The 27,310-nt window shown below is 34.8% G+C and overlaps 1 protein-coding gene across 1 annotated transcript in view; it reads right to left on the bottom strand.

The window, feature by feature from the left end:
* DENND6A (DENN domain containing 6A) overlaps positions 8,206-27,310 on the bottom strand; it is a 47,357-nt gene continuing 28,252 nt past the window's right edge. Inside the window, exons 8-20 of the mRNA XM_018038362.1 lie at positions 27,171-27,233; positions 26,320-26,375; positions 23,699-23,821; positions 23,092-23,187; positions 21,014-21,108; positions 15,600-15,665; positions 15,448-15,512; positions 14,789-14,878; positions 12,909-12,962; positions 12,671-12,780; positions 12,367-12,469; positions 10,936-11,010; positions 8,206-10,445 (exon numbers count right to left, since the gene is read on the bottom strand). Coding sequence (XP_017893851.1) covers positions 10,314-10,445; positions 10,936-11,010; positions 12,367-12,469; positions 12,671-12,780; positions 12,909-12,962; positions 14,789-14,878; positions 15,448-15,512; positions 15,600-15,665; positions 21,014-21,108; positions 23,092-23,187; positions 23,699-23,821; positions 26,320-26,375; positions 27,171-27,233 — 1,128 coding nt within the window. The 3' untranslated portion in view covers positions 8,206-10,313. The remainder of the gene's footprint in view (positions 10,446-10,935; positions 11,011-12,366; positions 12,470-12,670; positions 12,781-12,908; positions 12,963-14,788; positions 14,879-15,447; positions 15,513-15,599; positions 15,666-21,013; positions 21,109-23,091; positions 23,188-23,698; positions 23,822-26,319; positions 26,376-27,170; positions 27,234-27,310) is intronic.

Below are 27,310 nucleotides of genomic sequence, written 5' to 3'. Positions count from 1 at the left end.
ATCTACACAAAAAGGCCTATATAAATATATACCATAAATATCTACACAAGGCATAAAGAGCACCAGAAAAAGTTAAGTGTAACAGCATATACATTAGAATTTTTGTCTTACTATTAACACTTAAAAAAAAAAAAGAACTACTTAAAAAAAAATAACAATAAGGTATTGGGGTATTTTTAACATGTACAAAAATAAAATTCATGAAGAGTAATATCACAAAGGCTGGAAAGAGCCAAACAGAAGTATACTATTACAATATTCTTATCCTATATGTGACGTAGTGTAGTATCACTTGAGGGGAGACTCATAAGTTACAAATGCATACTGTAAATTATTTTTTTGGCTTTGCAGGATCTTTGTTGCTGCGCTCAGGGCTTCTCTAGTTGCTGCGAGTAGAGACTCCTCTTTGTTGTGTTGTGGGAGCGTTATTGTGGCGGCTTCTCTTGTCGCAGAGCATGGGCTGTAGACTCACGGGCTTCAGTAGTTACAGCTTGCAGGCTCAGGAGTTGGGACTCGTGGGCTCTAGAACATAGGCTCATTAGTCATGGCACATGGGGTTAGTTGCTTCAAGACAGGTGGGATCTTCCCTGACCACGGATTAAACCCATTGGCAGGCACATTCTTGACCACTGGACCACCAGGGAAGCCCCAATACCATAAATCTTAAAGCAACTACACTGAAATAAAAATAAAAAGTTATATCTACTAATCCCACAGAAAAGACAAAATGAGGTAATAAGCAGTCCATTAATTCAAAAGAAGAAAAAAAGGAGAACAAGAACAGATAAGACAAATAGAAAACAAATAGCAAGATAATAGATTCAAATGTAACCATAACAATAATTAATAATTGTAAATGCTATAATTATACCAACTAAAAAAATAACATTTGTGAAATTGGATGAAAGAGCAAGAACTAGGGAATTCTCTGGCAGTCCAGTGTTTAGGACCTGGTGCTTTCACCACAGCTGCCTCAGGTTTAATCCCTGGTCAGGTAACTAAGATTCCACAAGGTGTGCAACATGGCCAGGAAAAAAAAAACAAGAGCTATATTTACCTACAAAAGTATTTTAAATATAAAAACACAGGTAGGTTAAAAGTATGGAAAAGATATATCATGCTAACATTAGTCATAAGAAACCTGGAATTCTATTAATATCAGACTAGACATGTGAGCAGAGTATACACAAATCTAACAATTATGATCAGGATCTTTCTATAGCCTTCTCTTAATGATTGACAGAACAAGAAGGCAGAAAATCAACAATATGAACTACACTATCAACAAACTTGACCGAATTGACATTTATATAACACTCCACCCAACAACAGCAACATACACATTGTTCTCAAGTGTACCCGGAACATTTACAAAGATAAACTGTATTCTGGGCCATAAAACAAACCTTAAATTTTCAGATCATACGAAGTATATTCTCAGACCACATTAAATGACATTTGAAACCAAGAAGAAAGAGATTTTCAAAAGATCTATAAATATTTAAATAAAGGAAATAACACACATAGGACTTCCCTGATGGTCCAGTTGCTAAGACTCCATGCTCCGAATGCAGGGAGCCCAGGTTCCATCATCCCTGGTAATGGAACTAAATCCCACATGATGCATCTAAGAATTTACACATCACAACTAAAAAAGATTCTGTATGCCAGAACTAAGACCTGGCACAGCCAAATAAATAGTTCTTTAAAATAGGAAATATAATAATGCTTCTAAATAACCCATGGATCAAAGAAGTCCTAAAGGAAATTATAAGGTATTTTGAATGGAATGAACATAAACACCGAACATAACCAGAATTTATGGGATGCCCCTAAAGCAGTACTTAGGGGAAAATGTATAGCACTAAAAACCTATGTTAGAGAAAAGGTATCAGATCAATGTCCTTAGCCTCTACTTTGAGAAACTGAAAAAAAGAAGAGCAAATTAAAACCAAAGAAAGAAGAAGAAAGACAAAAGTAAGAATCAATGAAATGGAAAACAGAAAAATAGAGAAAATCAATATAACCAAAATCAACTTTTATAGAAGATGAATAAAATTAATAAGCCTCCAATATCAGGAATGAGAAAGTTTACATCATTACAGTTTCTACAGATATTAAAAGACTAATAAGGAAATACTATGGATAATCTTACACCCATAAACACCACCACTTAGATGAAAAGGACGCAGCTCTTGAAAGACACAGAAAACCAGTGCATACTCAAGAAGAAATAGATAACATTAATAGCTTTGTATCTATTTTTTAAAAATGGAAACTGTAAACACCTTCTCACAAACCATCTTTTAATGAAGAAATGATACCATCTTGACACAAACTCTTTCAACTCATTCTAAGGCATGATACCAAAATCAGACAGACATTATAAGAAGACTATAATCCAATACTCATCATGAACACAGATGCAAAAACTCTAAACAAAAATTTAGCAAATCAAATCCAAAACTGTATTAAAAGGATAACATATCAAGGCCAACTGGGGCTGAATCCCAGAAATACAGTTGGTTTAACATTCAAAAGTCATTCTCTGTTAACGTATTCACAAACTGAAGACAAAACCAAACAAAACGATACAATCACCTTGATAGTTCAGAAAAAGCATTTAACAAAATCCAAAGTCCATTCCTGATAAAAATTCAGCAAACTAGGAACAGAAGACTTCATCAACTTCATAAAGGACATCTACAAAAAACCTACAGCTAATATCACACCTAATAATAAAAGTCTGAATGCTTTCTTTTGAGATTAGGAATAAGAAAGATGTCTAGTCTCATATATATTACTCAACATTCTACTGGAGGTTCCAGTCAGTGCTGTCAGGCAAGAATACTAAACAGAAGCCAGCCAGATGGGAAAGGTGAAGTAAAACATTCTTTATTCACAGACAGCATAATCTCCTATGTTAAGAATATGATGGAGGGCTTCCATGGTGGTTCAATGGTAAAGAATCCATCTGCTAATGCTGGAGATACGGGTTGTGGCCCATGTGCCACAACTATTGAGCCGGTGCTCTAAAGCCTGGCAGCCGCAACTACTTAAGTCCGCATGCCCCAGAACCCATGCTCTGCAACAAGAGGTTTGCAGCAAGCCCACATACCACACCTAGAGAGCAGCTCCCACTCGCAGCAAACCAGACAAAAGCCTGTGCAGCGATGAAGACCCAGCACAACCAAAAATAAAAATTTGAAAAACGAATATGATGGACTATGCCAAAATAAAGCTACTAGAATTAATAAGTTCAGTAATGTGAGAAATAACATCAATATACAAGTATATGTTAGAATTTTGAGCTGGACTTTTTAGAGAAAGGTTAAAAACTGAATTTTATAAAATGACATCATTTACAACAATACCAAAAATACAACAGGCTTATGGGTAAGTCTGACAGGAGATGTGAAAGATTTGTACCTTGAAAACAACAAAACATTGCTAAGAAATTAGAGTCAACATAAATAAATGAAGACATGTATTTTGTCCATAGATCAGAGGACATAAAGAATTTACCCAGAGATTTAATACAATCCCCACCAAAATTCCAGCAGGAATTTGTGTAGAAATTCATAAATTTCTGCTTCAAGACACTGTTGTGAAAATGAAAAAAAAAGTCAAAACCTGTAGAAAAATTTTGTAGGCCACATATATGAAAAGTAACTTCTATCAAGAATTTTGAGAGAACTCTCAAAATCCAACCACTAGAAATTAAACAACTCAGTCTTCAAAACAGCAAAGACTCTTAACAGATACTTTAGCAAAGAACAGATATAGATGACTGATGGAAAGCACATGGAAAGATGTTCAACAGCATAGGTCTTTAGGGAAATGAAACTTATAATCCCAATAAAACAACAGTATAAGTCATTAAAATTGCTAAACCTAAAAATGCTGGGCATACTAGGTGTTGAGTAGGATGTGCAAAAACTGGAACTCTCATATACAGTTGGTGGAAACAAATTAGTACAAGCACTCTAGAAAACAGTTTGGCAATTTCTTGAAAAGTTAAACATTCACCCACGATTGATTCCGTTTCCAAGGTATTTACCCAAGAGAAAAGGATATATATGTCCATACCAAGACTTGCCTATGAGTGTTCACAGGAGTTTAACTTGTCACAGACAAAAACTAGAAAGGACCCAAATGTCCATCAATAGCTGAGTGGATAAGAATTTTGTATTACAGTCATAAAATGGACTACTACGTAACAATAAAAACAAAACAATCACCTATTGAAACTTGCAATATAAGCGAACCTCAATTATGATGAGGGAGGGCAGTGAGATCACTCTCCACACTGGGAGCCACTTTTCCTGCCACAGCCCCTCACTCCCCTCCCTTGTCAGGAATGCCTGTGAGTGGATCACTGTCTGCAGTAGTGATGAAACAGCTGAAGATGCTGACAGGTCAGAGCCTAAGCAGCTTGGCAGCCTCAGGGCCCTTGACCTTACTTATCCCTAGGCATAACTTCCAAAGAAGTGCCATTTCAGGGACATTGACACAGCAGGCAAACTTCCTGGGGCTGGGGCTGCCACAGTTGGGGTGGCTGGGATTAGGACTTTGGGAGCCTCATCATTGGTTATGCCAGGAACTCTTCCCTGATGCAACAGCTCTTCTTCTATGCCGTTCTGGGAGGCCATGGGACTTCTTTCTCCTGGTGACAGTCTTTTCCATTTTCTTTGTCATGCTAAGGAGTCCTCTCTTTCTCCCGTGTCTAATCTGACCTGTATAATCCTTTTCCTACACGTCCCCAGTGAGCCTGGGGAAAGGGGCTTGGTTCAGGGTTTAACAAAGGGGAGACAAATAAATACTATCTTAAGATGTTAGGGAAAAAAAAAAAGCCAGATCAAAAAAAGAGGTATATACCATGTGTAAAACACTAGAAAACACAAACTAATCTACAGTGACAGAACACAGATCAGAGATTGTTTGGGAAGGGAGGCAGGATGGAGTGCAAAGAAGCATGAGGGAATTTGAGGTGGGGGTGAACAGATATGTTCCCATCACGACTGTGCTGATGGTTCTATGGGTGTATTCAAATGTCAAAACATCAAATTGTACACTGTGTTTAGTTTATTGTACATCAATTATATCTCAATAAAGCTGTTTAAAAAATTTTTTTCTGGGTTCTATCACCAGAGCCTTTGGCTGTAAAATATTTACCCATTTCGTTCAATCAAAATCAATCATTTCATAGATAACTAATGAGAACCTACCATATAGCTCAGGAAACTCTACTTAATACTATGCCGTGACCTAAATGGGAAGGAAACCCAAAAAAGAGGATGTTTGTATATGTACAGCTGATTCACTATGCTGTACAGTAGAAACTAACGCAACATTGTAAAGCACCATACTCCAATAAAAACTAATACCAAAAAAATCAATCATTTCAATAGGTTCCTTCACTCACTTAATAGAAAGTATGGTAACTCTAGAATATAAATTTACTATTTTTCAAAAGCATCTCAACATAGAAGCAATTTATACTACAAAGTACTCATCCTGGTGGATATGGAAAAATATGAGAAACAGTAAAAAAGATAAGGGACTCATGAAGTTCAGCTTTCTAATGGCGAAGCAGAAATGGTATGATGACTAAGACAAGAACATACAATGCAGAAAAGACAGTCTTCTTCAGTAAGTGGTGCTGGGAAAACCAGACAGTTACATGTGAAAGAATGAAATTAGAACATTCTCTAACACCATACACAAAAATAAACTCATAATGGATTAAAGATATAAATATAAGACCAGATACTTTAAACTCTTAGAGGAAAATATCTGATGTAAATCACAGCAAGATTTTTTTTAATCCACCTCCTAGAGTAATGAAGATTAAAAAAATAAATAAATGAGACTTGATTAAATTTAAGAGCTTTTGTACAGCAAAGGAAATCATAAACAAAATGAAAAGACAACCCACAGAATGGGAGAAAATATTTGCAAAGAAGCAACTGACAAGGGCTTAATCTCCAAAATACACAAATGGCTCACGCAGCTCACTATCAAAAAAGCAAACAACCAAATCAAAAAATTGGTAGACGACCTCCAAAGACATATAGATGGCCTAAAAAGTACATGAAAAGATGTTTAACAACACTAATTATTAGAGAAATGCAAATCAAAATTACAACGAGCTATCACTTCACACTGGTCAGAATGGCCATCATCAAAAATTCTACAAACAATAAATTCTGAAGAGGTGTGGAGAAAAGGGAACCCTCCTACACGGTTGGTAGAATGTAAATTTGTACAACCACTATGGAGAACAGTATGGAGCTTTCTTACACTAGAAATACAGCTACCATATGATCCTGCAATATAATCCCTGGGCATATACCCAGAGAAAACTATAATTCTGAAAGATACATGGACCCCAATAGTCACTACAGCACTATTTAAAATAGCCGGGATATGGAAGCAACTTAAATGTCCACTGATAGATGAATGCATAAAGAAGATGGGGTACATACCTTCTTTGAAAGATTACTGGAATAGTACTCAGCCATAAAAACGAATGATATAATGCCATTTGCAGCAACATGGATGGACCTAGCAATTCTCATACTGAGTGAAGTTAGACAGAGAAAGACAAATATCATATGATATCACTTACATGTGGAATCTAAAAAAAAATGGTACAAATGAACTTATTTACAAAACAGAAATAGAGTCACAGATACAAGAAACAAACTTGTGGTTACTAAAGGAGAAAGGGGAGGGGAGGGATGAATTGGGAGACTGGGGTTGACATATACGCAATACTCTATGTAAAACAGATAACCAATAAGAACCTACTGTATAGGACAGGGAGCGCTACTCAATATTCTGTAATGCCCTATATAGGAAAGCAATCTGTAAGAGAGTGGATATGTATATACGCATAACTAACACACTTTGCTGTACAGCAGAAACTAACACAATATTGTAAATCAACTACACTTCAATAAAAATTAATTAAAAAAAAATAAACAAAAGAACCCAAGCCTAGTGATGACACTAGCAAAATGGATTGAGACCTAAGATAATTAGACAACATTAATCTTAATTTGAAGAAAGGCATAGCATGGTATTCAACTAATGGGTAAGAGAAAGGCTGGTGTTCAAAAGTCCAGAAATAATGCTAAAGACTAGGATATAGCAGAATTCTACTGCCATTTTTTTTTTCCCCTCAACATTTGTGCCTCATGAGACAGGCAGTATTATAACTGCAAAATAAAAGTCATAAACTTATTTCCTTTAATCAACCATTAACCTTAAGCTCATCTTACTAAAAACTAGTTAGATGCAGGATAAATTTTAGAAATCGTGATTCTGTATCTTGTGTCAAACTCTATCTATTTCAAACAAACAAAAAGAATAATTGGAAAAAAAATTCTTGGAGCTCTATTAACAAATGCTAATTTCCATTGATATTATAATAAATACCATAATTTAACCAAGTTGTAGGTGGCATATGTGAAGAGATAAATTATTTGTGATAATTTAGTCGTTACTATGAGTTAACATGGTTTCTCTTCTTGAACTGTTTTTAAATGACTAATATTACCATGTAAAATACAAAAAAAAATGACTAATATTAGAAAGTTAGTTAAATTTTTTCCCCTAAAGTTATGCTTGAAGAAAGTAAAATTAAGGTGTATAAAAACAAGTGAGGTAAGTTATGAGCAAGTGAGAAAAAAAGGACACATTTCAATGGGCATTTCTTTTAAATATACCAACATATTCTACAGTCTACTTTGAAGGATGTTACCTAGTAACTTCAAGAAGGAGGAACATCTAATATATTTTATTAAAAAATAAAATCCAAACAATAGTATTATATACTAGCTACTTGCAAAAAAGAGGAAGAAATGAAATTTGAGATTTAAGGTTAAAAAAGAAAAGGCAGGCAGCAAATGGAGAATCTAACAATACCTAGATTATTAAGCTAAAATTGTTTTCATCAGAACACTTCACAAAAATCAATACACTACTAGGAAAGATATGAAATCACTTAATTCTGTGATCTGTTAATAAAATAGAGCATTTTCCTGTTCATAATAAAGTAAGCAGAAAAAGGTTTTCATTTGAATTCAGAAAAATAAGTTAGAAACTAAAAGGAATCCCGTAATGCAAAAGTTCCATTGACCCTGCATTTTTTTCAAGCATTCCAATCTTACTCAGAAACAATACAAAATATCCAACGGCTTTAAAATCCAAGGCCTTTAATTAGGTTTTCAGTAATGACCATAAATGCCTTCTCAAAACCCCTTTCACTGAAAACAGAAGGCAATAGGCGTTACACAACATCCTGAAAGCAGTGATTCCTTCTGATGCTGGTGAGGTGAAGATAAACATTAAATGGCAGGTTTTAGATCTTAACAAGGTCTCCTCAGAAAAAAAAAAAAAAGACAACTTTAAAAATCACACAAAAATTAAGTTATCACTCAGTCTTTGTCAGATTCCCAATGCAGTTTTAAGTTATTTTTACAAGTACATAATTTGAAATTAATAGATAAACCAGGTAAGTAAGATATGGTTTCCAATATGTGTTAGGTTTTCTGTTAAGTATAGTAAATATGTAGATACAATTATTATGCTAACTGGCATCCTTTGCTACTCTTTAGCTGTGCAAAATAAACTTGAAATGGATACATCCTGTAGTGGTATAATTTAAAAGATCCTTGATATGACACTAACAACTTTCAAACTCTGGTCACAAACTGCATATAAATTGTAAGATTATTAAAATATGCCTTTTTGAAAAATAATAAGATGACCATTTATATCTAAATAAGGTTTCCCAGGAAGATATTAAATACTTTAGCATATAAAAGTCGCTGCCCCTTTTCCATGAGGACAACTGTTGCTTCACAAAATAACTCATGTGATCCAAGGCAAATGACTTCTTTCAAATGCAGTATTCTTTCCATGACTTTGAGGTATGCTTTGAGAGACTTACATCCATGAGAAAAGGGCACATTTGGATAGAAGACCACAGTTACATACACCAAGGACCCATTCTTAGGCTGGGAGTGCCCTTAAGAGTTATATTAATAGAGACTAAGAGATAGCTCCTGAAGCCATTTCTTCTACAACCTACAACCAAATTTGGATATGTAAAGAGTAATTCACATATGTGCTATGTCATGGATGCCTATTTTAAATAGTGGCTTCTTCAGGACACTCCTATTCAAACACCAACGGAAAGAACCTTATTCTACCAAACCACAATCTTCTATTTTTGGCAAGGTAGTATACTGTAAACAAAACAGAAGCAAAAAAAACAACAAAACTAGCTTAGATACAACAGTGATTCAGGCAAAAGTTCCCGTGTCAACAGCAGGGAAAGTAATCTGAGAAATATTAATTTGGGGGGCGGGGAAACCCTACCAAACAAATAATGCTAAAAATCAATCTTAGAATCACTCAAATGACTATCACACAAAAGGTATAAAAATGCCTTTAAAAAAGGAACAGTTCAGTTTATAAAAATAGCTGATTATGAGGTTTATAATTAGAATGTCTTTGAAAGACATCCAAGCCAATTAACTCAGGCTCAATTAGTAAAGGGTAAGAGGAAATAAACTCTTCCATAATTAATACTAGATGCCTTCTTCTCTTCGGTGAAACTAAGATTAAATTTGAAAATATAGAAAATAATGAAATGAAACCTACCTGACAGTTTAAAAAAACACCAATGCCACTAATAATAAACACAATAGGAGGCAAAAAATATATTTTTAAGCAATGATTACTCAAAAAATGCCTTATAAAAAACTACATATTATAATAAAGTTAAGAAAAAGCTTCAAGACTAGCAGCTGGGCTTCTGTGAAACATGTAGGACCACGGAAGGCACTACAAAAGCATTAATCACTTCTAACTACAGTCTGACAGTTCAGTCTTTTCCTTCTTCTTAAGAAGACAGCCAGTGTGAATGTTATTTTTATATCCCCCTGAGTTTTAACATGATTGGGCAAAGAAGCACCAATTTAAAAAAATACCTGCAATGCCAGCACTGCAGTTTGGAATCACTTAAACTGATGGCCCCACAGGTCTCTCATAAGAGCACTTTAGAACATGATTAAAAATATAGAAATGCCTTTCGGTGTTTCAGTATTAAAGTGGAACCACCACAGATATCTGTTTTTAAAAATAATGCACTAAAAATGTCTGTTTATACAGTATAGTCTTTCAACCCTGTAGCGAGCATTCACTGCTATTTTCCACTCCGAGACAGCTTGTGCATCTGGTTGAAATGTCAGTATGCTTCATGGAGTACAATCCTTTTGGCTGGAAAATCTTGGCAAATATCATGTCATGCTTGTTTTGAGCAATATGCCTTGCAGGTCCTCTGGTAATGCTAAGATAATTGCATCTATGTGTGTCCGTAACTTTTCCACAGTGTCAGGTTTCACAGGTAAATGCTCTCGATCAGCCTGTAACTATAAAAGGAACATTTGGGAAGCATTTAAGTTATCTTTTGGGTCTGGATTAACACAATATATTCTCTAAATAAACAGTTTTAATGGTCAAAGATTTGAAAACTTCAGACTGAGACCAGAATTAACAGAATCTATTCTTAAAAAAAGCAAAGAACATGACACTTTTTAACAGCACAATTGTTGAGTTAAAAAAAAAAAAAACTTCTATGTAATACTAACATAGATAATACCAGCACAGACCATGTGGTATTAAGTATGTCAGAATGTTTTCTGTAAAGCTCATTAGACTCCATGTAAATAACTAAATACATATATATATATGGCTTCATTATGATCTGCTTGAGTGACAAGTATTTTCAGTCCAGTGACCATCAACCAACCAATCATAGGTCCTCTCATTTAAAAATTTACTTCTGTGATACATCACAGATTACCACCTCAAATGAGAGCAAAATAACCTCACGGATCTTTGGCCGTTTTGGCTACATACCAGCTTATTTTTTAGCTTCAATACAAGGTCCACTGTTTCTACTTCTGTGTGTTTCTGGGTCCAGAGAAGTAAGTCCTAGAAGAATAAACAAATCCCAAATGAATAAATACTCAAAATAATATTGAAATCATGCTCTTTTAATAGGCAAAGCTACTGGGAAGGAAGGACAAGAACAGGATTTTAACCCAGACACAGCATTACAGTTAAAGAATAATTCTGTACATGAGACAGTGAGAATCAGATACTTTTTGATGCTAGCCAGAATGACTGTCTAATATTTGGAAGTAAAATATTATGTAAGAGATGTAAGAAATTCCTTTCTGAAGTGCTCCTTTTAGATCAATCAAGAAAAACAAATTTGGAACTTAAGATACAATACTAACCCCCACCCGTAAGTAGTGAGTAATTTATAAGGAACATGAACTAACATCAAGATAATTGTGAATATGAATATATTCCTGGATATAAACTTTGTATCTTCAAATAATCTCTTCCTGAGCTTATCTGTGGTTATCTTCATGGTATTCTTTTTCTGAAAGTCACTGGAAGTTTATGATTAGAAAGTTAAAACTGAGGCTAGCCCACCTCAAGCTAAACACACTTTGAGACTATCCTTTGTATATTTAACAAAAATTTATTTGTCTGTAGGATCTTTTATTGCAGGGCACTTGTAGAGCACAGGGTCAGTTACTCTGCAGCATGTGGGATCTTAGTTCCATGACCAGGAATCAAACCCACTTCCCCTGCACTGCAAGGTGAATTTTTAACTACCAGACCATCTGAGAAGTCTCTATCCTTTATATTTTTAAAAGTAGCTTAACTTAAAATAGTCTGCTGACAATTTATAGAATGTGGAAAAGTCCAAATACAGGAAAAATGTATTAATAATAACTGGGAAAGGTGAATAAGGCATGGTGGAAAAGATATCAAGCTGGACTGCTTGGATTTGAACCCTAACTTCATCCAGTGGTATGCTCTTAACAATTGGTTCTCCAGGAAACGTCTCTTAGGTTTTACTTTGCCAGTTTCTGTGGTGTAAGTGTTCCTCTGTAGCTGATTTCAAGCTACCATTCTGAGATCCCTGAATACAGAACTAGGAAGAGATGCACACAAGTAGCTCTTGTGAGCCGGTGCAAGTGGGCTCGAGCACACTGCTGGTTTCACTACTTAGCAGTGATATGATCTGAAGCAAATCACTTAATTTGTAATCCTCAAATTAATGCAGATCATAACATACCAACTTCAGTGAACTGTGAAGAGTAAAAGACTTTATCCACTTAGAGCATCTGCATGGTCCTGGCACATCACACATGATCTAGAACAGTTAGCTATTATTATTTATAAAGTAGTGGATATAGATAGAACATTCCAGTCCCTATGGAGTTATCTTCAATAGCTGCTAATCATCACACAAACATGCTGTTTTCTAACCTCTTCACAAAGAGCTTCTAGATGGAGTGCCTCCAGTTTCTGGGTCATTTCCTTCCTCCGGGTCTTGAACCAACCATCAAAATTTGGAGATTTTAGAAAATGCCTATAAAAATAAATTAAAAAAACACAAAGCTTGAATGACTTAACTTCCTTTCCTCAATACCTTTTCGACCTATAGCTAGGAAAACCATATGAAACAATGAATTCTTTTTTAAAGAATATATTTAAGTCCAGTTTTTGTTTCATTTCTAAATAAAGCTCTAGAGATGGATGAAATAGAAAAGAAAAAAAAAAAGGGACTAACCGGTAAAGTCCAATCCAGTCGCCTTTTATTCTAGAGGTCAGCTGAGGTCCTGTTTTCTCAAGTGTTTTCATAAATTCTTCTGGAAGAAACTGTCTTAATTGGGGTGGACTCTAGAAAACAGGACATACTGAATTTAAAAATTAAAAATGGATATAGTCACAGAAGTTAATTGTAGTTAGAGAACTGATATAGGAATTTAATGGAATATATAATTTAATGGTATATAATATACTTATACCTTCCACGGAGAAATGCTTTTCTGCAAAGGCATCAAGCTTGCCACATATCTTTCCTAAGTCCAAGGAAAAAAAGTTAGTCAAGGTTAGCTTTTCTTGCCCAGAGATGTCTTCAAAAACGTTTAAACTGACTTACTTAAAAAAAGTGGGCATGGGACTTCCATGGTGGTCCAGGGGCTAAGCCTCCACACTCCCAAAGCAGGGGACCCAGGTTCAATCCCTAATCAGGGAACTAGATTCCACATTCTGCAACTAAAGATCCTGAATGCAACTAAGACCCTGCCAAATAAACAAATGGGTATTTTTAACATTTTATTTAATTTTGGCTTCGTTGCTTTCTCCAGCTGTAATGTGCAGGCTTTTCATTGCGGTGGTTTCTCCTGTTGCAGAGCACAAGCTCTAGAGCGCATGCGCTTCAGCAGTTGTGGTTCTCAGGCTCCAGAGCATGGGCTTAGCAGCCCTGCAGCATGTAGGATCTTCCCAGACCAGAAATCGAACCAGTGTCCTCTGCACTGCAAGGTAGATTTTAAACCACTGGACCACCAGGGAAGACCCAAGAATAAATATTTTTTAAAAAAAGTGGACACTTCCTCGTTTTTTATCATATGCTCTTTCAATGGAGATCAACAATACCATCACTCCTCTCAACAGATACACTAACTTTAGACTCAATTGAGAAGTCAGACTTTTAATAAAAATTTAACTAACTCTAAGGTAATCTAAGGAACTACTTACTATCTTTTAATTTTTTTAAGTCTTAATTAAATTTGTTACAATATTGCTTCTATTTTATGTTTCAGCTTTTTGGCCAAGAGGCATGCGGGGTATTAGCTACCTGATCAGGGATTGAACCTGTACTCCCCGCACTGGAAGGTGAAGTCCTATACTACAGTGGACCCCCAGGGAAGTCCCAGAAATATCTATTTTTAATGATAATAATTAACCTTATCAAGTAACTGTGTGCCAGAAAGTTTACTCAGCATTTTACATGCATGATCTCTTTTAATATTTGCAACCACCCCTTGTGGTAGGTATTACTGGGAAACTGAGGCATTGAAAAGCTAAATAACCTGCCCAAGTTCATACAACTTGAACTTGAATTCAGGTCTACTTGATTTTAGCCCATGCTCTTAATTAGGCATTACAGTCAAGTTCACTTGCCTAAATAAGCAGATTGAAATAGAACAATATAACCTGACATCTATAGACCAAGAGAGAACATTTCTTCCCAAAGTATAATAGCAAAGATTTCCAGGTTTCCCATCTACAATATCCTTAGATAGATTACATTAGCAACTAAATGAGTCTCACTCTGATGCAGTCTCCAGACCAGGACCACATCACGTTATTACTTCATACTGTGAGGCATCTTTTAGTAATTTAACATGATGCTCCATTGAATTTCACTGAATAACCAATATCACCTAGTCATTTATTTCATAAATATTTATTTAATGAGTGCTACCATATGACACACTGAGGAAAGATAATGAACAGGACACATCAGGAACTACATCATAGAACTACATGCTAACAGATATATCAAATTATGCTCAAGAAAACAATATCGAGAAAGAAGTTCCAGTAGAACATTTTAAGCTGCAAAATGCAATCTTTTAAGATTCACAACCCTGAAAAGTATTTAGCAAAAGTGTAATTAGCCACATTTTACACATAAAGAAATTGAGAGTCAAGGAGAGGAAGTGACTTGCCAAAATTACACAATTAATTACCAGAACTGGGTGTCTTGCAAAGAACTCTATTTTAACCACTACACACATAAACAACCCAAACAACTTAAGATAAGGTTTTGGTGGATGGAAAAAACATCATGTGCTCTTCAACAAGACATTAAATTAAGCAAATACATATGCTAACTTACTAATGGAATGATGAAACTTTGTGTCAGTTCCAAAAAATAGCGTCGGAGGATAACACTTTGAGCTTCAGAAGGACGCTTCTGTTGTATACCCTTAAAAGAGGAAAAAATGAGAACCTAGACTCTAGTGTCAGAGAATAGAAAATAATGAATGATTATAGAAGCTTAGCTGATATAAAAATTTATGGATTTTTATTTGATATGAAAAAAATCTAGAGCTTCACCTTGAAGTAATTTAATGTGAAACTCACTATGCAATATCCTATTAAAAAATCCTTAGAACAAAATATAAGATATTCATCCCATCCTTTAAAATATTCGCTCACGACTATCTTTATTTCATACTTGCTGTATTAATACTATGTATTTTCCAAAAAAATGCTAACTATCCCAATTGTCAGGTACTAAGCTACCTCATAGCACAGTCCATAACTTTTTCACTATAATTCCTAAGTTTTCAGGAAGACTGGCAATAGTTGGTAGCTGAAGCCCCCATATTTCTGGCTCATAACTGCTGCTACATTAGTCTCCTGATTTTTATGAGGCATTCATTCAGAAGAGAGACCTCTTTTCACGTGATTGCACATAAAGCACATATTGCCTTACTGGATACTGCATACCTGAGTAAGAACATTTAAATTAATACATAAGCAAGTAATCACCTTCTGTAATTGTTTTATGATATCTTCGTCTCTATTTAGATATGGCTTATAAGAAGTATAAACTCCTAAGAAGTAAAGAAAAGAAAAGAAGGTAAGCAGTAGGACCCATTTACCCATATAGTATATATTTAAAAATTAGTAGAAGTCAATACCAGGTTTAGAATCCAGAGTCTTTAGGTTCTTCAGTTTTTTCACTTTAACCTGTTTAGGTATTTCACCTGAAGGAAACATCATAAAGATTCTTGTAGTTATTTGAATTTCACATATCACAAAACTGGAATGTTCTAAGACTGATAATCCACTGGCTGTTATTTAATACTTATTAATCACAGATGTTGCAGCTAAGGTATTCTTGTTAACATCAATTGATATTTAAGAGTTTATTCCTAGTACTTTAAAACTGGCTAAAAGGAACACTGGGTTATAACAGCATTACAGAAACAATCTGTGTAAATTATATAAAATGGAGATTTTATTTCATTAATACTGATCATTACTTTAAAATTTCCCTTTTCATCACTCAACTTAAGCTTTAAAATCTTTTGTGCTAAGTATATGGAACATGACTAAAATAGCATTTTGAATATGGTGTCAGATATAATACCATTTAAGAGTAGACAGAATTGAAAGCAACTCCTAAATTAATATGCAGCTGTAGTATTCAAAGTTTTTTTTTTTTTCCTGGTACAGCCCCAGATTCCGCTTTTGCAGTGTAGAAACACTGCCACCAGGTGGCGACAGTGGAAGGCTCAACCACAAATCAGAGCCACAAGTGGACTCGACTCTGGATTACTGACCCGGGAATGCACAAAGGAGTATGACATAAACCCGAGTAAAGACAGAGGATAAAATGTGCATTGTTGAATATTTCTCCTGTGTAGAAACACAATCTGAAGATATGTGCAGCAAGGAAAGAGAAGAAAGTCAGCTACTGAAGCTATCTGGAGGAGATAAAGACAGGAGACTTTGGAGACAGATTGAGAAAGAATACAAGAGTTCAGAAACATTCAGATTTCTGGAATGGTTTTGATTCTTTAGCTCAGTTTTTACTTTATCAACTTATTCTACACATTCCCACATACTAATTCTTACGAGAATGTCTCTCATCTTGAGTCTTATCTTGTGGTTTTGCTTTTGGGGGTCAGAGGAGCTTTATAGAAATAAATATTTATGTACCTATCTTCTGTTTCCTTCTGCTCCAAATCACAAAGGACTTTGTGATTCTTGTATCCACTGATGCCATTTATTATATATCATTTCCTGAAACTACCCGTGCACAAAGAGCCAAATATCAGGGAGGAGAATAATCCGGCAGTAGGTTTTACATATTCTTTGCATTCAGTAAGTTCTAGGTAGTAATGAAAATATAGAGTAATCCATATCAGCGTTGCTTTTATATTTAAGGGCAAAGACAAGAATATCACCTGTGCAGAATGTTCCACTAGCCACAATTCCCCTCTGATTCAAGGAACCTCATCAGATGCAAGATGTATACTGAACTCTAACCCTAGATACCATAATCCTTATACTGTAGTACACAACAGACATACAGAAAACTAGTCGTAAATATACACTGTCTATTGCCAAAAAAGGCTAAATGATATTTGTCAAATACGCCCGGAAAATAAAACAAGAATGCCAGAAAATGAACTAAAGTCTTACAATTATAGATGTTTAATTAAAAAATACTTATTCAATGTCTGTTATGTACAAGCACATAAAAGAGGGGCTTCACATTGTTAATAATGCATTGCACCTCTGCACATTAGCCTAAGAATCTTCTACATTTAGGTGAAATGTTTTACCTTTCATGAGATCATCAAACCCAATTTCTAGTTAGAAATTCAGTTTATAATTTGATCCAATATTCAGTAGTAGAATTACTTTCTCTTTGAGGAATACTTGTTAAGTGCCATTATCCTAGCATTACTTTTCTTCATTTAATAGGATTTGGGTGAAATTAAAACTAGGTACAATCCATAAGGAGTAATCCCTTTATAACAGGAGGAATGATTCTTCTGCAGGATTAAAACTATACACACATACATACACACATACACACACACACATATATATACATGTTTCTGATAAAGCTACAAGCTTCTGGGCCCAGGAGAGCAAAATCTCAGTTTCGCTATGCCTTCCCAGCTAATTGGACAGAACATACTTTTTCTGCAGTTTTACTGATCCACTTAGATAGTCTTGAATTTTCAAAGTCGGGATTCCAAGCAGATCTGTTAAGTTTTACAACCTCTGGAGAAATTTACAGTGGTCCTGGTCTCAAGATCAATGGGCAGAAAGGAAAAATATCCTAAGAAATATACCCAATACTCATAAATTAAAAGATAAATGGATTTTCATGAATGTGTTATCAAAACCAAAGACAATGAAGGAAAATATTGAGAAGCTGAACTTCATCACAGTTCAAAAGGTTTTGTGCATCAAAGGATACTATCAAGAGAGTGAAAAGACAACCCACAGAACAGGAAAACGTATTTACTTTTCTTTGTATCAATAATAATAATAATAAAGGACTATATACCAAATGGGATTTATTTAAGGAATATAAGGTTAGTTTCAAATTTAAAAATCAATTAATTCAATATACTTTATTATAAAGGACAAAAACCACATGATGATCTCCACAGATACAGAAAAAGCATTTAACATTTAACACCAATTCATTATACTCATTCTCAACAGAGTACGAACAGAAAGGCACTTCCTCAACCTGATGAAGGACATCTATGAAAAACCTACATCTAACATCATAATTACACCTGTATATTGAAAACTACAAAATGCTGCTGAGAAAAATTAGAGAATATCTAAACAACAGAGAGACATTCTAAGTTCCTGGACTGAAAAACTCAGTATCTTTAAGATGGCACTTCTCCCCCAAGTTGATTACATATTCCCTGTGTAACCAAATATATTCCTATCAAAATTCCAGTTACCTTTTTGTTTTCTGCCCAGTGGGCAGAGAGTCACAAGGTTATCCTAAAATGTATATGGAAATGCAAATAGCCAAAACAGACCCAGAAGAGACAAAACTATTTTGAGAAAGAACAGTAAAGGTAGAAGATTTATATCTCCTGATGTCAAACCTTACTATAAAATTACAGTAATCAAGACGTACTAGTATAAAAATAAGATCAATGAAACAGAAACAAGAGCCCAGAAATAAACCTTATGTTTATGGCCAATCAATTTTCAAAAAAAGGTATCAGTGCAATTCAATGGACAGCGAACAGTCTTTCCAACAAATGATGCTAAGACAACTTGATATCAATGTGCAAAAAAAAGATGATGTTATACCCTGAACCCCACATCATACACAAACATTAACTTGGAGTGGTTCCTAAATATAAGCGCTAACACAATAACATTTTTAGAAGAAACACAGAAGAAAATCTTTATGACTTTAGGCCAGGCACAAGTTCTGAGATAAACATCAAAGGTAAATTCATAAAAGAAATAAAGAAAACTGATAAACTAGACTTCATCAAGATTAAGTACTTTTGCACTTCCAAAGACATCACTGAGAAAACAAAACAAGAAGTCAAATTCTGTGAGAAAACATCTGCAAATCGCGTATCTGAGAAAAACCTGTGTCCACAATACAAAAGACCTCTTACAACTAAAGAAGACAAAGAATCTAATTTTAAATGGACAAAAGATTTAAATCAACATTTCACAAATAAGATACACAGATGACTAATAAGTAGATGGAAAGATACTCAACATCAGTAGTCACTAGGAAAAAGCAAATTAAAGTCAGCATTTCAAACCCACTAGAAAAAAACAAGGAAGAGATAATATCAAATGTTGGCAGGGATGTGACATGAAGAGACAGGAACCCTCATACACTGTTGGTTAAGAATGTAAAATGGTGGGCCACCGTGGAAAACAATTTGGCATTTTCTTAAAAAGTTAAGCAGGCTCATCAGTTCATGCCACTTTACCAATGATCTTTGCAAAAGCTTCTTACATCTAATACTAATATATATAATATACTAATATATATATAATATACTAATATATATATAATATACTAATATATATAATAATAATACTTACATCCCCAACAGATAGCCTTTTCTCATTGAAAAAGGACAATAAACAGTAGTCTACTATGTTACAATTAATCAAATGGTCTAGATTAACAGGACTCAAATAAGAAAGTAAATATCAAGATTAAATTATGATAAAAACCAACTTTCCGTATCTTCTCCCAGCTAAGACTCTGGCTACTGCTGTGCTCTGAATCATCAGGCAGAACACTAATGAAATGTCAAAAGATCAAGACACTGACATTTCCAGAGTGCCTTGAGTCAAGTACTGTGTTTAATTCTCCCAGCAGACAAAGAATCCAAGGCTTAAAGGGCTGTTCTGCCTAAGGTCACACAGATCTGACTGTCAAGGGAAAGTCCTTTGCCCTTTCCCCTATTTCTTAAGGCTTCTAAGGATTTCAGTCTAAGATTGAGTCTAATATTTGTAAATAACAGGATTTAAAATGTTATTTCCTGACTCTAATACATTTATCAGATTTATTTATACTCCAGGAAGGATATTTTATAAAATAATTTAAATACTGTTTTAAATATAATACCCATGAATACCAAAAGAAAAGTCTTTATAAGTAACATATCATAAAATCATTAAAAAGAACATTTTGGATAGCTCACATCTTCACTATTTGCATAGAAAATTCAAGAATGTCCAGTGAGAAAATGTCAGAGGTACCACTAAACTGTCATTTAGGTTAACAAAATTGCCAGTGGTTAGAATTTGTTTACTCATTTAATAAACATTCATTAAACACGAATGGAAAGGTACCATGGAAAGGTGGTGGTGGTTTAGCCGCTCATTCGTGTCCGACCCTTGCTACCCCGTGGACTGTAACCTGCCAGGCTCCTCTGTCCATGGGATTCTCCAGGCAAGAATGCTAGAGCGGGTTGCCATTGCCTTCACCAGGGGATCTTCCCAACCCAGGAATCGAATCCCCGTCTCCTGCATTGCAGGCAGATTCTTTACTGACGGAGCTACAAGCGAAGCCCACAGAGAGGTACTACGTCTTTTTTTTTTTCAATGAAAGCACAACCTGTGGCCACTTCTTTAATCAGTATCAGTACCACAAAAATGTATAATTCTTATTTTCAATTCCTAGTTGAGAATTTTGTGTTAAACTGAGTAACCTGAACTTTCTTTAAGGTTTTATTCAAGCAGTGTTGGGAAAATCTTATTTAATTGGGCCTATATATATATATACATATATATATATATAAATAAAGTAGCTCAAATTTTTGAGGTTTCATTTTGTTATAATTAATTCATGTAACACTGTAGGTGCATTTTTGGTAGGAGGACATGATGGCTTACACATTTAAGAACCTGTATATTTTAATTGGAAGTCATGCTCTCCTCCAAAGGCTTTTATTCCAGTTGCCTCAAAGAAGTTTGCCATCAACATAACTAGAAAGTAACCAAGCAATGAAAACAAACAGGAAGAAATAAACCTGCTCATCCACGTTACACACTGAAACAAGAACACCAAGAACTTTACCTGCAGGTTTAAGGTCTCCTATTCGAATAATGTGTGGCCAGTGCTGGAGTGTTTTTGCAAAAAAAGGGTTGGTTACTCCTAATATGACTGAGGGCCTACATAAAACAGAACAAAACCAGAGTCACCAAAAAACACATGTTCCATCAGTTTACAATTTATTTTGAGTGAACAATAGATTACCCTTTCCTTCACTGGTACTATGTATCAACTACATGCCAGGCACTATTTTTGGCATGAGGAATATAAAGATGAAAAGACACGGTCTTTCTTAAACCACACAGGAAAAAGGGTATACATACCCAATTGTAATACCAGAAATTAGAATACAGTGAAGGTGATATAAAATGTACAAGGATTACAAAGGAGAAACTATGTCTGCCAGGGGATTAAAGGACAGAGTCACTAAAACAATGACATGTGCACAGAGATATGAAAGATGAATAGGAGTTTTGTTTTGAAGTATAGTTGACATATAATAGTATATAAGTTATGACAGGAATTTTTTGTCAAGGGTATAAAAGAAAAAAAAGTGATACATGAGAATGAATAGTATGTGCAAAGACATGAAGTGAGATCATGGTCTACCTGTAAAACTACATATAGTTCAGCATTCTTAAAGCAAAAAGCTGGAAGCATGAACAGTATGAAATGAAAGCAGATGGGCAGATGCTAGCCAGATCACCAAGTACCAACTTTATATGCTAGGAAATTTAGATGTTATCTTGTAGGCAAACAGAAGCTACTAGAGAACCAAGTAGAGGAATGTTACATAAATAAAAATGTACTTATTAGAAAGATCACTTGGGTGGGGGATTTGGAAGATGCTCTACAAAAAGGGGAAGAAGTTTGGGGAAAAGAAACAGCAGATATGAAAAAGGCTAGAAATAGTAAGAGTAGGAAAAGAGCTTTGGAAAAAGATAACAAATTTATGAGAGATATTTTAGGATGTTGAACTGGCAGAATTTGGGTAAACTTTATGTAGAGCATATTAAAAAGGAGAAATTTATGACAGCTAAGTAAAAAGAAGTACCATTCCTGAAAATAGGAAGAGGCATGGAACTACGGGTGAAAATGAGGAGACAAAAAAGAACTCAGTTTGAACATATTTAGTTTTGGGTACATTAAGATATCCAGGTGGCAACACAGTAAAAAACAACAAAAACAAAAACTTGTATAGAGGTCGAGACCTTGCAAAGATTTGAACTAGGAAGATAAATTTCAGTCATCATTATGTAGGTGTTAACAGAGACTTTGGGTACAGATAAGATTGTTCAGAAAGCATTATTGGTCTGAAATCAGAACCCAGAACACAATACTGGAGAACACCAACATTTAAGGGGTTGGCACAGGAAGAGAAGCACCACCAGACAGTCAGGTGAGACGGCATCAAAGATTAAAGTGTTTTCAAGGTCAATGGATTGAATGTCATGAGAAAAGGGAAGGCAGGAAAAAACAGGGCAATAATGTGTCCACAGGTTCAAGGCAGTGAGAAGGGTCTTCTTAACTTCAGCAAAACCAACTTCAGCAGAGACGAAGAAATCAACTTGCAATGAACTGAGAAGCAGCTAGGAAACCAAGAAGTGGAGACAGTAAATGGAAATTTTTATTGTTATTCTAGAAACTAGGCTATGAAAAAAAGGTGAGCAATAGAGCAAGAGCTAAGAGGGAAAGGCAAGATTTTTTTTTCCCCTTTTATAGGCTGAGAAGAATTTTTATATGTTTGTATGATGATTCAATGTGGACGGGGAAGGAAAAGGAAGTTACAGAGCAAGAAAAGATAACTGATACTGTAAGAGGTCATGAAGTAAACAACAAAGATAGAACTAAAAGTACAGTTGGGTAGCTAGCTATTAATAACAATTATGGCTTCCACCAGGAAAGCAGATCATTTACAGAAAATAAGACACTGACTCTTGAAATGTGAAATTATCACCAGCTGCTCCTCAAAAGTACCTTTACAAAATCAATCTCGCAATAAGTTCAAATTTTAAACTTTTAAATTATTACCAAAAATAATTCTAGATGCTTTGGGTATAAAGGTTAATATTTGGTCAATAAAAGTTATTTTGTTTACTCACGGGGCTTGAGTACGAGTAGTATATTCTTTGAATTCACTATCATGAATAGTGAAATAAGGTCGAAAATCACTGAAGTACTTTAATGGAGAAATACAGCTGTGGAGCAAGAAACACATGTAAACCAAAGGACAGAAATCAAAGGTGCTACACAATAACTATAAAACCTCTGTACAGAGTTTATCCCACTGCAATCACTTATCTGTTTCAATAAACGGTAAGCTTGTTTCAGGACAATGGCGATATGTAATTACCGAGTGGCTAAAATACAGAAAACACATTGGATTTAAGAGAAGTTGGGGTGAAATTCTGACTCTGTCATTCACTAACTAGATGCCTTTTACTAGACACTGACCGTTCGCACTACTGATATCTATCAGGTGCCAACTTTATGTGAGCATAAGAGCATGCCTATTATTCAGAAACAAAACAAAACAAAACATGGTTCCAGCCCTAACGGAGCCTGAATTAATTTTCTCATCAATAAATGGTGCTATAATGAGTACTACCTTCTCACAGGGTTATTGTGTAGATCAATGCAATGAGTGTGCAAACAATCACAGATGGTAAAGTGTTGTAATTATCACCACCAGGAACCAAATATACTCACTTAACAAGTGCCAATACAGTCTCTGAAGACTCTGATGGTGACGGTGCCATGACCACGAGGGGCTCACCCAGCAGCACCAGCTCCCAAAGCATCTGACTATGAAGGAAAACTGGGCAGAAACACCTGGAAGGTGTTTACACAGAAGAGACAGTCTTACTTATCCATCCAGGGTTTAAGTTCCTATATAGTGATTCTAAAAACTTCATATTGATACAATTCTTATAGCTATGTATACCTTGAACTGATATACAAATCCATTTACACAGAATATGGTGATGCATAGAGATATAAGTTCCTTTTATCCACATAAAATATATAGTGATTTTATTCCAATTTTTACAAAATTAAATGTAATATACTGACACACAGAATGGCTAACAATAAAAGCATACAAGATAATTATTAAATTACTATACCATACGGTACATCTAGTTTATCAATATTGTTTTGTTACATTTGAATTTCTTAAGTATATTGAAGGAAACAAGAAAAAATTAATTCTCTAAAGGATGTTTACTAGATGTACTTAATTTCAATGTCAATGCTTTCATCATTAAAGGATGGATGAAAAGAAATCACAATGGAGTGGGGTTCTAATGCCAAACAACAGAATGATTTCCTAGGAAGATCCTCTCCCTACAGAATGCTGCACATTTTTACAGCAGCCCTGGAATTAGAAGCGTATAGGAACACAACCCTGGTACATTAGCTAGCCTAAGTTACATCTAGTAACTTTTACTAATATAGCAGTTTCCTCCTAGCTGGGTTAAAATTTTTCCTAGTAGATTAGAGGAAAATTACTTATCTATTTATAAAAAATCACAACTGATCTACCTAGTTGAAAACATATACACACAAGAAAGAAAAAAGAAACACACTTTAAGTATAAAAATACAAAACAAATTTGTGAACTGGAAGTTAGGGAAAGTTAATTTTAACTACTCAAAGGCAAGAAAAGATATGTGAAGGAAGAGCAAAAAAAAAAAAAAAAACCCACAAAAATAAAAACAATACAAAAGGGAAAAGAATAACATCGATGGAGAAGGCTGGGGAATGCCAAACTAACGAAATGATCAAAGTGAGCATTATCAGTAAGAAGGCAAGCATTGGTTATCTACTGACCAAAGACAGAGAGCCTGCATCTAATCACAGGTAAACCCCAGACAAGCCTAAGCGGAGGGATTTCCTGTAAAATAACTGTCCTGTGATCCACAGGAATGTCAGGGCATGAAAGGAAGACTGAGGAAATGCTCCAGACTAAGAGAGACTGAAAACACACAACAACTAAACGCAACAGACAACTCTGAACGAGATATTATTGTGACAACTGGCGACATCTGAATGTGATCTCAGTAGTAGATGGTATTATCATTATTAATTTCCCAGTGTTTATGGCTGCACTGAGTCCTTATTTGTAGAAAATAGACAGTAAAGTATTAAGGGAAGATCAGGGCATCAGGTCTCCAACTGACTATAAATTGGTTCTAGGAAAAAAAAGTTTTCTGTACTGTATTTACCACTTTCCTGTAAATTTGTGTTTCCAAATTATATATGGATGCATGAATTTTATATAAATAAATACATAAATTTTTGAAATAATCATGAGCTTACAGAAAAGTGGAATATATAATTTATAATTTTTAAAATAATGTATATAATTATATATCATTTTTAAACAATAATTTATATATATAATTTTAAAATAAGCAAAGGAAAAATGGAAAAGACCTATATGAAAAACATCTGACCAACTAATTTTAATTGTGGGATGCCCTTAAGGCATCAAAGTTGCAAACTAGTTTTTCTCTGAAGTATAGTAATATGTTATTCAGTTCAGTCGCTCAGCCGTGTCCGACTCTTTGTGACCCCCATGAACCACAGCACGCCAGGCCTCCCTGTCCATCACCAACTCCCAGAGTCCATCCAAACCCATGTCCATTGAGTTGGTGATGCCATCCAACCATCTCATCCTCTGTCGTCCCCTTCTCCTCCTGCCCTCAATATGTTATTAGTAAGGGCACAAACAGGGAGTATAGTTATAAGATGAAGCACTCTCTGAAAGCTCTGTGTTGTACTAGTAATATCTGTTATACAAAGTAGTTTTTATTGAAAGGGAGATAAGTATTAAATATTCAAGAGACGAAACCTTTAATAGACGCCGGTGGTACGCATTAAGTTAACTGCAGTGTTAATTGCTACAATGAGGACTTTGTAGGGAAATGACAGAGCTAAATGTCTAAAATGCTAAAATCTTTCTTTAGCACCACTTTTATATTCCCATTCTGGAGAATCATGCTTTATGCTCCCAATCTATCTGCAAGTCCCCCAAAAAGCCATCCCTGGGAAAAAAATATCGTTTACTGTTCTCACACCCAATCAAACAAAAAAACATTTGTTTCTACCATGTAATACTGTGTCCATATACAAATTTCCTTAGGAGTCAAAGAAAACGATGTGCAGTCAGGAACGAATCATTGATTTACAACATGGAAACATAATGACTGTTTTTTTCCAATTTTTCCCACATTTGATATAGGAACATTCATTTTCTAAAGAAATTAATAACAATATCATATAGCAAATGAGACAAGGAAGTTAACAAAATTTTTTTTATTCTTTACCTGAAAAGATCCACTTCATGAACAGTAGGTAAAATAACAGATATATGAGCATCTCCCTAGGAGATAAAAAAGACAAATAGACAAGATGTCATTGAAATTTACAGAAACTGGTTTTTAAAATCTAACTCACGATCAGTAAGCCATGTTGCCCTCTGTCTTTTAGGATTCTCTCCCTCCAGAAGCAGCCACAAAGAGAATGGGTGTTATCAGTCTCCCCTAACACAGCCGAAGGTCAAGGATGACACAGATTCTACATATAAAGCATTAATCCAGTAGTCAGATGTCAGATTAATTCTCAACTGTATGAAATACTTCCATAACACTAGCTGATATATACAACAGGCAAAATTAGTCTTCCTATTGTACTCCATTTTCTTTTAATTCAAAGAACAAGGGAGTGCTAATACACCAGTTAAATAATTTCAAATGAAAAATTCATCCCCACCCACAAACAAATGTAACTGTGGGGGAAATGAAAGGCAATCATAACTACAGAATCCTTTTGATTAAGTTTCCCCAAAACAGAAGTCTGTTGACCATTCTTCTAAGATTAGAGGTTTTGTTAGAATCAAACCTTGTTTAATCTTTTTCAAAAGATAGCTTTTTCCTTTTCCTCCCAATTATAGTATAAATTCTGAGTTCTCCAGTGTCTACCAGAGAAAGAACAACAACAAAAAAAATCAGAGCAACATTAGGATGTTTATTATCAATTCATTAAAAATTATTTAATGGGATATTTCAGTGATATTCAGAAATGTAACATAAATCTAAGAAATTCTAAATCCGCTAGTTGAAAATTTCTGCTAAAGAGACTATATATGCTGGATTATTCTACCACAGTACCATACTACCTGCTGAGTTAACTGCACTATTTGAGTTGTCCCAGGCTTGTCGTGACATGTGGGAATCCGGACCTGAAAGAGAAGAAAATAACTCTGACTACAAAAGAATGACCTTTTTTTTATACAGTAATTTGTGAGTGCCACTACAA

The sequence above is a fragment of the Capra hircus genome, chromosome 22 (assembly GCF_001704415.2).
Source record: "Capra hircus breed San Clemente chromosome 22, ASM170441v1, whole genome shotgun sequence".
NCBI classification, from domain to species: domain Eukaryota; kingdom Metazoa; phylum Chordata; class Mammalia; order Artiodactyla; family Bovidae; genus Capra; species Capra hircus.
The sequence above is the reverse complement of the archived record's forward strand: the minus strand, read 5'-3'. Positions and strand labels throughout refer to the sequence as shown.